This window comes from Piliocolobus tephrosceles, chromosome 11 (assembly GCF_002776525.5).
Source record: "Piliocolobus tephrosceles isolate RC106 chromosome 11, ASM277652v3, whole genome shotgun sequence".
NCBI lineage: Eukaryota > Metazoa > Chordata > Mammalia > Primates > Cercopithecidae > Piliocolobus > Piliocolobus tephrosceles.
The window spans coordinates 2,037,863-2,050,465 of record NC_045444.1 but is presented as its reverse complement, the minus strand read 5'-3'; the positions used below and the strand labels follow the sequence as shown (position 1 = coordinate 2,050,465).

Here is a 12,603-nt window from a genome sequence, read left to right as displayed (position 1 = left end):
TTTTTAGAAAAATAAATTTCTGAAATGAAGAATGAAAGGACAAAAAGGTATGACAACATTCTGCCTAAGAAGAAATAAGAATTAAAGGGGAAAAGATCAGAAAAACAAAAATATATTCTTGGCAAACATAGTTTAAATTTTAATTATATGATACTTTAAGAATGGAAAAGATAGACCCACACTGAAAGTAGATGCAGGTTCTGCTCTGTATTTTGACTACGAAATAATTTAGAAAGAAATTTTGCAAGAAGTAGACCCTGGTGGGTTCCTCTCCTACTTTAAAGCAAAAGGATGAGATCTGGGATTGTAAAAATGCTGGGTCTTTGCCATCATATGGATTTTTGTTCATATTCTGGCTCTGTACCATCATGAATCTGTGAGCAGGTAACTGAATGTCTTGGTGTCAAAGTATCTTCAACTCTAGAATGGGGATAATTCATCTATCTCATTGGATGTCTATGAGGATTAAGTAAAAACATACAAAAGAGCCTAGGTACACAGAAAGCTTTTAATAACTATTAGCTAGTATTATTGAGTTCTTTAGGATCTATTATCAAGAGAAAACAGAAAACAATAAAGAAAAAAAAATGTTATGCCTGGTTTAAAATTTAAATAGCTGTATGTGACAGAAAACACCTAATGACTCACCTAAGTATGAGGTCTAAATGAACAAGTTCCTTGAAAAGTCAAAATAGAATGTTCTGTTGAAGTCCTTTTAATCTTCCTAGAAAGCCAATTCTAGACCATGAATGGAAAAGAACACAAAGTGGAGAAGATAAAGTGAAAACGCCTATTTGTGAACAAGAGGTAAAAAGAGGATTTTTTTATTTTTTGTTTATAAAAAAGAAATGTCCTTGCAAAATCTTGCAGGGTTGGGTGTGGTGGTGACAAGTAGAATTCGAGTGATATTTTACTTTCCTATGGTACATATTCAACAAGTGGTAATATGGCATTAACAATAATTATTCTGTGGCTAAAATAATGATTAATAGTAAATTGTACAGAACAAAACCAGAAGAAGATGTCTAATTCTGGGATATTAGACATATAAAACTTTTTTCTTAGAGCAGACTGATAAAGTGTTGAGGGAACTCTAAACAATGCCATATGAACACTGGCTGAAGACTCTAGGACTGTTAAACTGGAGAAAGGGAGGAGGGTTTCTGGTAAAATTAGCTATTGTCAAAAATCTGAAGGAAGGGGGGTTAAACTTATAATGCATAGCACAAAGTGATAGAATTAGGGGCAGGACTGAAGAAAGACGGACTTTTAGTTCAATTTATAGTTTGAGCTATCCAAAGATGGAATGACCTGTTTCAGGAGCCAGAAAGTACTCTATCTATATTGGTAGAATGTTCTTGAGGTTGTTGTGGAGGAAAGTTATGCAATTAACCAAAGAGCTAGAGCTTATGGCGTTCAAGGTTTCTCCAAACCTGGAATTCCATGACTATGACTTAACAAGTCAGCTGTCCAGATCAGGAGATGACATGATTAGGCTAGTAGACATCATATACTGAAAACAAAGGCAGTATTTTAAAAACACTTTATAGCTTGTTATGGCATTTTCTAAAAGTGGAACAGAGTTCAAATTTACTGATTCATTCAACTAGTATTTATTGAGTACTAGTACTACAACTACTACAATTTAGGGGAAATGGGAAGTCATTTTAGCTATGGTAGTCAGGGGAGAAAGCCCTTCTAAAGATAATATCTGAGCAGAAACCTGAATGAAGTATAGGTATAAGTCAAAACAAAATCAAAAAGAGTATGTTAGCAGAGGGAAGAGCAAGGATAAAAACCCTAATAAGTAGATTAGATTGGAACATCTGAGGAACTGCAAGAAAGCCAGTGTAGAATAGAGGAAAGTAAGCAAGGCTGAGTGGGAGCAAGGGGTGGGGGTCAAAGAACTTGAATTCTGCTCCACGTGTCAATGAAAGTCACTGTGCTTTGAGCAGGAAACTTAGGTGACTTATGTTTTATGAAAACCAGAAATCTGGTTGCTGTGTTCAGTAATGAACAGTAATAAGTTATGATAAATATCTGGTACTACACAGAGTACTCACCATTAGGTCGAACGAGAAGCATGAGTTCCCCAGAATGTCTCTCACAACTAGCTTTAATAAACAGCACAACCTGATCATGGGTGTGTTCTGCAATGTCCCGACCATTGATCAGCACAACTTGGTCCCCTTCATTCAATCTAGGGACACAGAGGTCAGCCTGTAATATAATATAGATAAGTTTTCAGAATGGCATGCAACTTTCTGAAAGGAGAGGACAGGAATTTATTTTTATAGACCCGATAGCAAGAGAACTAAACTACATATAGAAAAGCATCTATTCATTTATTAATCTATTTAAAAAATGTAGAAATCTAGCTTTGCCAGAGAGATAGTATTTTCGTTCCTTCTTCATTCAACAATTTCTTTCCTGATGACCTATTATGTGCCTAGACATACAAATAAGACTGATGATTTCCAGGTACATACACTCAAGTAGCTTTAGCTTTATACTGTCTAGATACATACAAACTTCAGTCACCATGATTTAATTAAATAACACCAGTCCCCCAACAATATGATTCAAACTTTAGTTACCACAGTGTATTTACTGTGAATAACTGTAAAAAGTACAAACTTTGCTGCTAGCTTCAATACAAAAATCACTACATAAATAATAGACACACATCATAATCAGTGGCCAGTCACATCAGTTCTTCCAAAGTTTGATGGTCATCTGTTTTCAGTTCAAGTGCAGACAGGAAAGCATGTAGTTGGGCTGCCTCCCAGTCTCCCAGAGAAAAGCCCATATTAGAATGAATAACCTAAACCTAAAGAGGGAATTGATCACAAAAGATGAAAGTGCAGCAAAGTGAATAATGCTGGAGGTGAAGTTTGAATTGACCATAAATAGGGTTAGAGAAGCAATAGATGACCATGGGAGTGTTAACACTGGTGTTGTTCAAGAGACTCTAGATATGTAGCCAAAGGAACTTTTGGAGATATTTCACATCGAAAGTTCAAAGGACAAAGTGTTGAAAGCATGTCAAGTAGACAGTATTACGACAATTTGGCAAGGAAAGAAGTGAAGCTCATTTGGTATTCTAAGCTGTACCACGGGGAGGAGGCAAGCACCATTTAAACTACTCATGATGAGTTTTCACAAGAAAATAAAACATTTAAATTCTCAGTGTTTCTAATGTTTTGAATTACAGGATACAAAATCCCATATTAGCTTTACTATTTTTTTCATTTTCTTTTACCTTTATAAGAGACAGTAAAGGAAATTCTTAATGTTTTGACAACAAATTTAAAGGTCTTGGGAACAACTATAATTTTTCCCATTAATCATCAAGATCCTGCACGATTTCATCTTGCATGGTCATTTTTATAGTCTTGCACTATAGTGCAAAGTGAGAAGACAAACAGCAATTAAGGTAAAAGAGACAAAAGAAATAGAAATATGGACAACATGTTCTGGGAACATAGCAATGAAAACATATGACAATGAAGATTGAAGAATGATAGGCCAGCTTGAGAAGGAACTGATGGGGTTAGATCTTACAAAAAAGGGAACCGCTTGTGGTAAAGGCATGAAGAAATAAAAGCACAACTATTGAAATTCATTATCAACACAAAGTCAATAAAATCCAATAACGATTGTCATTAGTGGAAAAAACACTGGTCTAGAAGTTACTCTGCTACTTCTGACATGTGTGATCTTAGACATCTGAAGTTCTGAAAAGACATCTGAAAAGGAAAAGTTCTGATTATTTCTTAGAGTTGTTGTGAAGATAAAGATAATTCAACCCAAAGCTTTAAAATCTGGAATGTTCAAATTTAGAGTTATGCTCATTCTCTCAAGTTGCTTTTTTGTCTACTTATGTAGTGAAGTAGATGACAGACATTCATATACTCCCTCTGTGCACTAGCAGTTTGATGCTTTTGTATACCAATTAGTTCCAAGTTTTTGTAGATGTCTTTGAGATACCTGAAGTGTAGTGAATTGGGAGCCAACGGTACTGGGGAAAATGTAATTATGGGCTATAGCAGACAGAGCTTTCCCTCACATTATTTTGTGCATAGTATAGTTGGCAGAAAAAAAGAGGTGCTCTGTGTGTTAAAGAGGATAGCTATGAATCTCTTACTGTACCCATTATCACTAAAGGGAACTCTCATAGTTAGTATGCCTTTTGTCAGATATGTTACAATTTTTAATTTGCATTTCATTCCAATCTGACAAGTCTAAATTAATTGTTTGTGTGTATACATACACACATACAGAGCAAGACCCTGTCTTGTTTGAGGGTCTTGCTGTGTGTGTGTGTGTGTGTGTGTATTTCAGACAGGGTCGTGCTATATATTTGAGACGGGGTCTTGGTCTGTTGCTTAGGCTGGAGTGTAGTGGTGTGATCACAGCTCACTGCAGCCTTTATCTCCTGGGCTCAAGTGATCCTCCCACTTCAGCCACTGGAGTAGCTGGCATCACAGGCACGTACCACCATATCTAGCCAATTTTAAAGTATTTTTTTGTAGAAACAAGGTTTCACGATGTTGCCCAGGGTAGTCTTAAAACTCCTGAGCTCAAGCAATCCTCCCACCTTAGCCTCCCAAAGTGCTAAGATCATAGGTATGATCATCACACCTGGCCAATATGTTAAAATGACTTTTGTTGGAGCAACAGCTTTTGGCTAAGATTATCAAACAGAAGGAGAATCATAACTTTAATTTGGAGTTATTTTATCCATTTCAGAAGATGTCCAATATAAAAAATGACAATAAAATATTTGAACTCCATAAATATGTACAACTATTACGTATTCATAAAAAAACAGAAATCTTTTCCTTTTCCCCGATTGCCTAAACTGTGGTTTCCAATTAGAAGGTTGTGGTGGTCTCTAAATTAATAAAATAATACAAAAATAATAAATTCCCATTGTTTTAATTTTTTTCCCCAATAGAATGACTACGTTTTAATTTGTTCTAAATTTCAGCCAATATTTATGGAACATAGTTCTACATGGCAAAAGGGAAAAATTACCAACAATATGTACAGATTAAAAATAGAACTTAAGAGTCTTAGAATTCTGTTTGGAAATGAATATATCTATAGAATATTCTGTGAAACCTTGACTTAATTGAAAACTATCCATATTCATTGCTCAGAAAAATGAATACTTTTTTTATACATGTGAGTCATTGACTATTACAACTGTCATGTAAATAAAGAAATGTGTATTATACTTTCTAAGAGCAATATATACTCATTGTCATGATCCAGACAATCAAAAAAATACAGAATACCTGTAATTCCATTACCCACATTAAACACTGGTAACTTTTTAAAGCATGTTTCCAGAATTTTTCTATGTATGTAATATTTTAACAAACTGGTTCAAACATATATGTGAAATTATAACATGTATTTTTCCATAATGCCATCTTATGGATATATTTCCATATTTATATAGAGTTACATTATCATCTCAATAGACACAAAGCACCATATAATTTGTTTCCCCAACTTTAACGATGAACATTTTGGTTATCTTTCATTTTAAACTGTTAGAAACCATACTATAATTAATATCCTTGTATAAGTATTCTTTGTTCCCTAGCCACATTTGATTATTTTTCCACTTTAAACTGTTATAAACCATACAGTTAACATCCTTGTATAAGTTTTTCTTTGTTCCCTAGTCACACTTGATTATTTTTCCACTTTAAACTGTTATAAACCATACAGTTAATATCCTTGTGTAAGTACTCTTTGTTCCCTAGTCGAATTATTTCATTAGGGGAAATTCCTAAATGTGAAATTGTCAGGCCAAAAGATACACAACTGCTTTAAGTCTTAAATTTTTGTTTTTAGCAAAGTTATAAATCACACCATTAAAAGATTTGACTAGGTATGTAAGATTGTTAAGAAACTATTTGTGTTCCTCCCTACCACCTCCCCATCTCTAAAAGTGTTGTTTCAACACTTTAGATATATCTTTCTGTATTTACCTCTGCATCTCTAACATCTCTCTATTGTTATTCTTTTCTGTTTTAGATATTATCTATTACCTTTCTACATGACAGATGATAACTCATCAATCCTTCATCCCTTCATCTGCAGTCCCAATCATATTCATATTTCCCATCAAATATATATAAAATAAATAATTTTGGATTATCTCTACTATCTTTGTCCCCATCTTTTACATACATATTCATAGCATGTCCCCAGAAGTCATTTTATACATTATATCCCTGGTCTCGTCCCCCAGTCACAACAGACTTTTTTCAAGTGAGGAAATATGATCCATGCTGGGTCTATTAAGGGTTTACTTCCCAGGAGTTTATAATTTAGACTGCGAGGTCACTGTGGGCTACTGAGCTGGTAATATACAAACCTGGAAGTTATTAGTAGTCATATCCTACTACATGGATTGAGGATCACAATAGCAGTAGGTAGTTATACAATTTCTATTTAGTGGAGACTTAGGAGTCACAATCGTGTGTGTGTGTGTGTGTGTGTGTGTGTGTGGTAGTGGTGTTACAAAACTCTGCTTGAAGCTGCTACTAAGTACACTGTTTTTACTTAGACTGAAGTGTTTATCTGGAGTGGCTTGAGTGGTAGGCTGCTTCAATGAACAAATTCATTTGCACTGAGAGGAATCAAACAATCACACAAAAATAAACAGATGAAAAGTAGAAAGTCTTGATGATTTTAAAAGTTTCTTGTAGAGGTATGATTGCATTCATGCTCTTTAGTTTTGTGTGACACCTCAATAGCTACGTGACGTATTTATATTTAAATAAGCTATTCTGTGTTTATGCTCATGCCAGGGGTATTCCAGGAGTACCCTGTTATTTTAGCAAAAAACAAGGTCCTTAAAAACCAGAACCAAAACCACATAACATGACATCTTTGATCAATCTCAATTGTGGTTTTCAAACCAACTTTGAGGTTGCTACAAAGCATCAAAAAAAGCATAGCTGGCCTCTTTCTCTCAGGCTGCTGGTTCTTGTAGTATCATTTCCATTTAAAGTAAATTTTAAAGGCGCGCGTAGGCAAGTATAATGTACTTAAACTACTCTAATAAAAAATAAACAAGCAAACAAAATCCCTCACAAAACTATACCTCTGTCTATATTTTGTTTTTTAAGGGGGTTATTTTGATAGACTCTGTTAATGCTTTAGAAGCACTGAAAGTCATAAATAGCTTCTTTATAAAAACAGGGATTTTAAAAACTTACAGAGAACAAGTAAAAACTAACTTCCCAGCAACTTAAAGAGATTCAGCCAACATTTGACACTTAATAAAAGAAATGATGAAATTCCTTCCTTTATTTAAACTAATAAGAATTATAAAATAAGTACATATTCTTGAAAACAGGATTTATTTGAAACATTTAGATAAACTCACAGGTGTTCCTGGTGCTACTCGAGACACAATCACAGGCATCTTCTGATCATATCCTCCCTTAAAAAGAGAGTAAGTAAAATGTTAGTCAAATATTACCAAAATAAGAACACCTTAATTTAAAAACTGAGTATAAAATAAATTCCAGATTACCTTTACATTGAATCCAAACCTTCCATTTTCATCAGGTTTCATTCTGATTAGGACAAGATTATCATGTGGAATACCACCATTAGGCTTAAAAAGACAAAATTAAATAATCTGTAATTTTCTTCACTTAAAATCTATTCTTGAGCTATATAGGAAGCATACTTTTTGTATGCTTATATTATGTATAGTTTGTAAAAAATCATAATTCTAGTAAAAATTTTAGTTCAGAAAAGTAAATTCTTTGACTAATAACTTGCAGTTAGCCCAACCAGATATGCCCTCTCATACATTCTTGCGCCAGCACATGCTAGACTATTAAGTGACAGGAGGTACAGAGGCCATGTCTGTCTGTATTAATTGCTATATCCGTAGAACCTGGTTCATAGCAAGCCAGGTTCATATGTATGAGCACACAGAGGGTGCTCATAAATGTTACATGAATTCAAATGATACTTTCTCTGCTTGATATATGTGATTTTAAAAAACAGCTTTATTGAGATATAATTCACATATAATTCACCCATTTAAAGTTTATATTTCCATAATTTTTACTCTTGTCACAGATGTGTACAAACATCACTATTATCTAATTTTAGATCTTGTATCCATTAGCAGTCGTTCCCCATTTCCCCACCTGCCATCCTCCAAAGCCTAGTCAACCACAAATCTACTTACTGTCTCTTGATAGATCTGACTATTTTGGATATTTCACGTATATGAAATCATATAACATATGGCTATTTGTCCTGGGCTTCTTTCATTTAGTATGTTCTATGCCTGCTCTTTGAAGGAAAAAAATCTGACTAGTTCTTATCAGAGATGATCTCTTCTAGGAATCTTCCCGTAACCCCAAAGCTTATTTAATTATATACTCTGTGCACTCCATGGTCACTTCTAATTATAGAACTTATATCAAGTTACATCATGGCACAATTCATGACCAAAGAATATGATGAAAAAGAGAAGGTACTATAATACAACTTACAACTAAAAAATGCCACAGTACAAAAGAAATTTCATTTAGGATTTTAAAAATCCAAAGAAAAATGAGAATATCTGAAGAAGCTACTTACAGTGGGCTTTTCAGGAGAAGATGGAATATCAAATGTTTCATTAATATGACTTTCTAGATCTTGTTGCGAATGTGAATAATGAATTTGGTTCCAACTGTTTTTCTTTGATTGTTTGGGTGGTAAAGCTGGAGGCTTCCCATCTTCAGAAGTCTCTTGTGATCTAGACAATAAGACAAATTTGGAAGCTGTTTCAAAACTTTTTTAAAAGTTAGGGTCAAGAAACCCACATATTTACAATGTCTAGTAGGAGACAGGCTCTAAATATCATATTTATTTGGAAGTGCCACTTTTTAATGAAAATTTTCCTAACTTGGAAGTAATAAATCTAATTTCCTACTTTATCATATTTATAAACAATTATATAATAAAATATATTTTAAAGGTATTCCTGTGACGATACCTATTAATCTGTTATAACAAAGTAAACGTCTTTCCAAAAAAAATTGTTTAAGGTTTTCAGAGGAGTCATGGGTAGCCAGGAATAAGGGAGGCAAGAAAATCCAGAACTGATAATTGGGCAGTTCCACAGATAAAGTAACTATTCCAGTCCAAATAGCTTAAGAGATTGGCCTAATCTTTTTAGAAATAAAATACGATTCATGGAAGTATTGAATTCAATGATGTGGTAAGGATTGGAAATCTGAGTAAGAGTGCTGAGATCATCACCAGAGACAAAACTGGTTGAGATATTGTCAGAACATACGATTTAAGGTGAGAAAACTCAATCCAATTAACATTAGAGAGCATAACCCTCAATTTGTGGCAACAGGAATTGATAAAAAGAGCTAGATATGATAAAGGTAACTTCAGGGCAGAAACTCTACCTTTTAACAAGCATAATATGTATAAAAACATTACTTGTGGCCGGGTGCGGTGGCTCACGCCTATAACCCCAGCACTTTGGGAGGCCAAGGCGGCCGGATCACAAGGTCAGGAGATCGAGACTATCCTGGCTAACACGGTGAAACCCCCCTCTACTAAAAATACAAAACAGCCCGGAGTGGTGGTGGATGCCTGTAGTCCCAGCTACTGGGAGGCTGAGGCAGGAGAATGGCGTGAACCTGGGAGGCGGAGCTTGCAGTGAGCTGAGATCGCACCACTGCACTCTAGCCTGGGCGACAGAGGGAAACTCCGTTTCAAACAAAACAAAACAAAACAAAAAACATTACTTGTGAGCTTTCCACAAAGGCCAAAAGTGGAAACTTGTGGTTCAATTTGTGTCTTAAGAAGTATGTATCCACGGAAGTTGTGGATTTGGGAGAAGTAAAATATTAAATAGGTAAGGGGAAAATTGTTCTTGATAAGAACACTGACCACTCTTGGCGTTATTATCTGATAAAATAATTACTGTCTTATTGCCTAAGGACAGATATAAGAGCGATGACAGCTACTGTGTCAATTCACATGACTGCTGGTGTGGCACTGAAGCACACATTTTACACCTAGTATCTGCTCTTCTGTTGACTGATGAGACACCTAACATCCAAGCTATAAGGTCTGGAGATAGGCAAAATGTATTAGATGATATTATCATTAAAAAAAAAGTTCTTCCCCCCACTGACATTAGGCCTGGCCATGTGACTTGCTTTGGCCAATGACATGTGGGTAGAAGTGGAATGTGTAACTTTTGAAAGGAAGCTTTAAGAAACAACTCACGGGCCAGGTGCGGGGGTCACACCTGTAATCCCAGCACTTTGGGAGGCCGAGGTGGGCGGATCACGAGGTCAGGAGATCGAGACTATCCTGTCTAACACGGTGAAACCCCGTCTCTATTAAAAATACAAAAAACTTAGCCAGGCGTGGTGGCGGGCACCTGTAGTCCCAGCTACTCAGAAGGCTGAGGCAGGAGAATGGTGTGAACCCGGGAGGCGGAGCTTGCAGTGAGCCGAGTTTGCACCACTGCACTCCCGCCTGGGCGACAGAGCAAGACTCCATCTCAAAAAAAAAAAAAGAAAAAAGAAAAAAAAGAAACATATGATTTCATTATGCTTCTTTTTTCCCTTGGCCTTGAGGCTAGCCATGTCACAAACAGGGCATGCTACCAGTCTGGGACCCAGAATGAAGACAAGGTAGAGCAGAGCCACAGATGACACACAATGTACATATAATGTAAGAAAGAAAGAACCTTTGTTATGTCACTTTAAGTTAGGCTAATTTGTGATCAAGCATAACAAGATAACTGATGCAGAGATTTACTGCCAGAGGGACCCTTGGATACATTTGTTCTCCCTTGTGGAGGACGTGTAAGCTTATTGAGAGGTTGGCTGCTAGACACCTAGTAAATAAGCATTGTGAAACTGAAAGTATGATTAGTGCCAAGGAAGTCAGCTGGGATTAATAACGAATGAAGTGATTGTATGGTCTTCCAGAGAAGTTTCTCCTAGGAGAGATTAGAGTCTTTCTGAAATTTTATAACCTGGTATAAAATATAACCGCACAAGAAGCAAGTGAACAGTAATGCCCACTTAGCCTAGAGGTCTGCATAGAAATACTTCAGGGCACAAATGCTCCAAATTCTACCAAGTCTACAAAGACTGAATCAGAGCATACATCCCTCTTTTTCAGCAAAAGCTTCACTGAGGTCTGCCTTAATGGCCAGGGCTTCCAGATCCCAAATGTGGTAGTTTTTATGTTACTTTCAAGTGCCAAGCATACAAGCTTCTAAGGGCCCATACATTCAAGTATTGCTTGTCTACAGAAATGTTTCCATGGACTAGAATAGAGATATGTAACTCAACCATGGCATACTACATAGGATTACAGCACATAGAGATGGACATCCCTTAGCAGAACTTAACAGATGCAACATTTTTAAAAGGCAGTTGATAGAGTCTCTAAAACTTTACAAACACCAGAAGTAATTGGACTCTACATATATAACAGGTCTCACCCCTTACTTGGACCTAAATGTGTAACCACTTAGGCAAGATAATTAGAAACTTTTTCTGCTTTTGCATACAGTTGTCATAACCAGGAAACATTTAAAAGCTAAATTTAAAAGCTGAGAAAGAAACATTCAAAACTAAAAACCTGTGGGAAAGGGTATAAGGTGGAGAACATACGAAAATGGAGTCAGGGCAACCTTCCTTATCCTTGGTCCAGCTATCAGTTTAAATACAGCGCCAAAATACACAGGAGAAACACAAGCCTGATCAGCAGTGGCATATCTAAGTGAGTCAAACTTGGTGGGTATGGGCCTAACAGTAGCAATACTCAGTTACATGAGAGGGACAGCACTGATACTATGGTACATTTTGCTAAAACTGTTGAATCTCTATTTCTGGAGTTACAGTTTAGGCAAAAAAAACACGTCCAGAGGTGGTTTTTATTGTGCAATTCTGATTAGACATTGTTATCCTAAAAGAGCAGTTATAAATTCATGGATTATGGGCCAATTTTGGCCAACATACATTTGGATCATTCATTGCTTTTATAAAAAGAATTGAGTTAAACAATTACATTTTAAAAATTGCATACAAATCTAGATTTTCAAGATGAAAAATCTGGAAACTCCAGAAAGAATGGGCCTGCAGTACCGGTTGTCAAACACTGTATTAAGCCAAATGGCAGCTGCTGTCTGTAGATGCAGCATGAGCTCTATAATCTACACAAATCTCCATCCCGTGCTACTTGCAAGACTCCAGGTATTTGAGAATAACCTCTTCTAACCTCTTTTTAAACATTCAAAACAAGCAAGAAGATACAGATAGGAAAAGAACCCAAGTATAAATGCTGGGGTTGGGACTTAAGCCAAATTATAAGGAAAAGGTGAAGAGAATGGAGTATAAATTAAGATGAAGATGAAAGGACAGTAAAACTTTGGATTTCAGGATGGAGCGACCTGCCTTCTCACTGTCTTACATAACTTTCTTATTAAAGTAACTTCTCAGAGAGTGGCAGACAGGCTCTCCATATGCCTGACTGCTGCAGAGGGTTAGGTTGGTCTAGGGAGCTCTTATAATTTGATTA

General features: G+C 35.9%; 1 protein-coding gene across 4 annotated transcripts in view; it reads right to left on the bottom strand.

Annotated features, from left to right (window-relative positions):
• Positions 1-12,603, bottom strand: part of PTPN4 (protein tyrosine phosphatase non-receptor type 4) — a 219,801-nt gene that overhangs the window by 20,925 nt on the left and 186,273 nt on the right. For all 4 annotated transcript variants that reach the window (XM_023185206.2, XM_023185205.2, XM_023185207.2 and 1 more), the window contains 4 exons: positions 8,635-8,794; positions 7,565-7,648; positions 7,415-7,471; positions 2,064-2,220 (listed from right to left, as the gene is read on the bottom strand). In XM_023185206.2, coding sequence (XP_023040974.1) covers positions 2,064-2,220; positions 7,415-7,471; positions 7,565-7,648; positions 8,635-8,794 — 458 coding nt within the window. The remainder of the gene's footprint in view (positions 1-2,063; positions 2,221-7,414; positions 7,472-7,564; positions 7,649-8,634; positions 8,795-12,603) is intronic.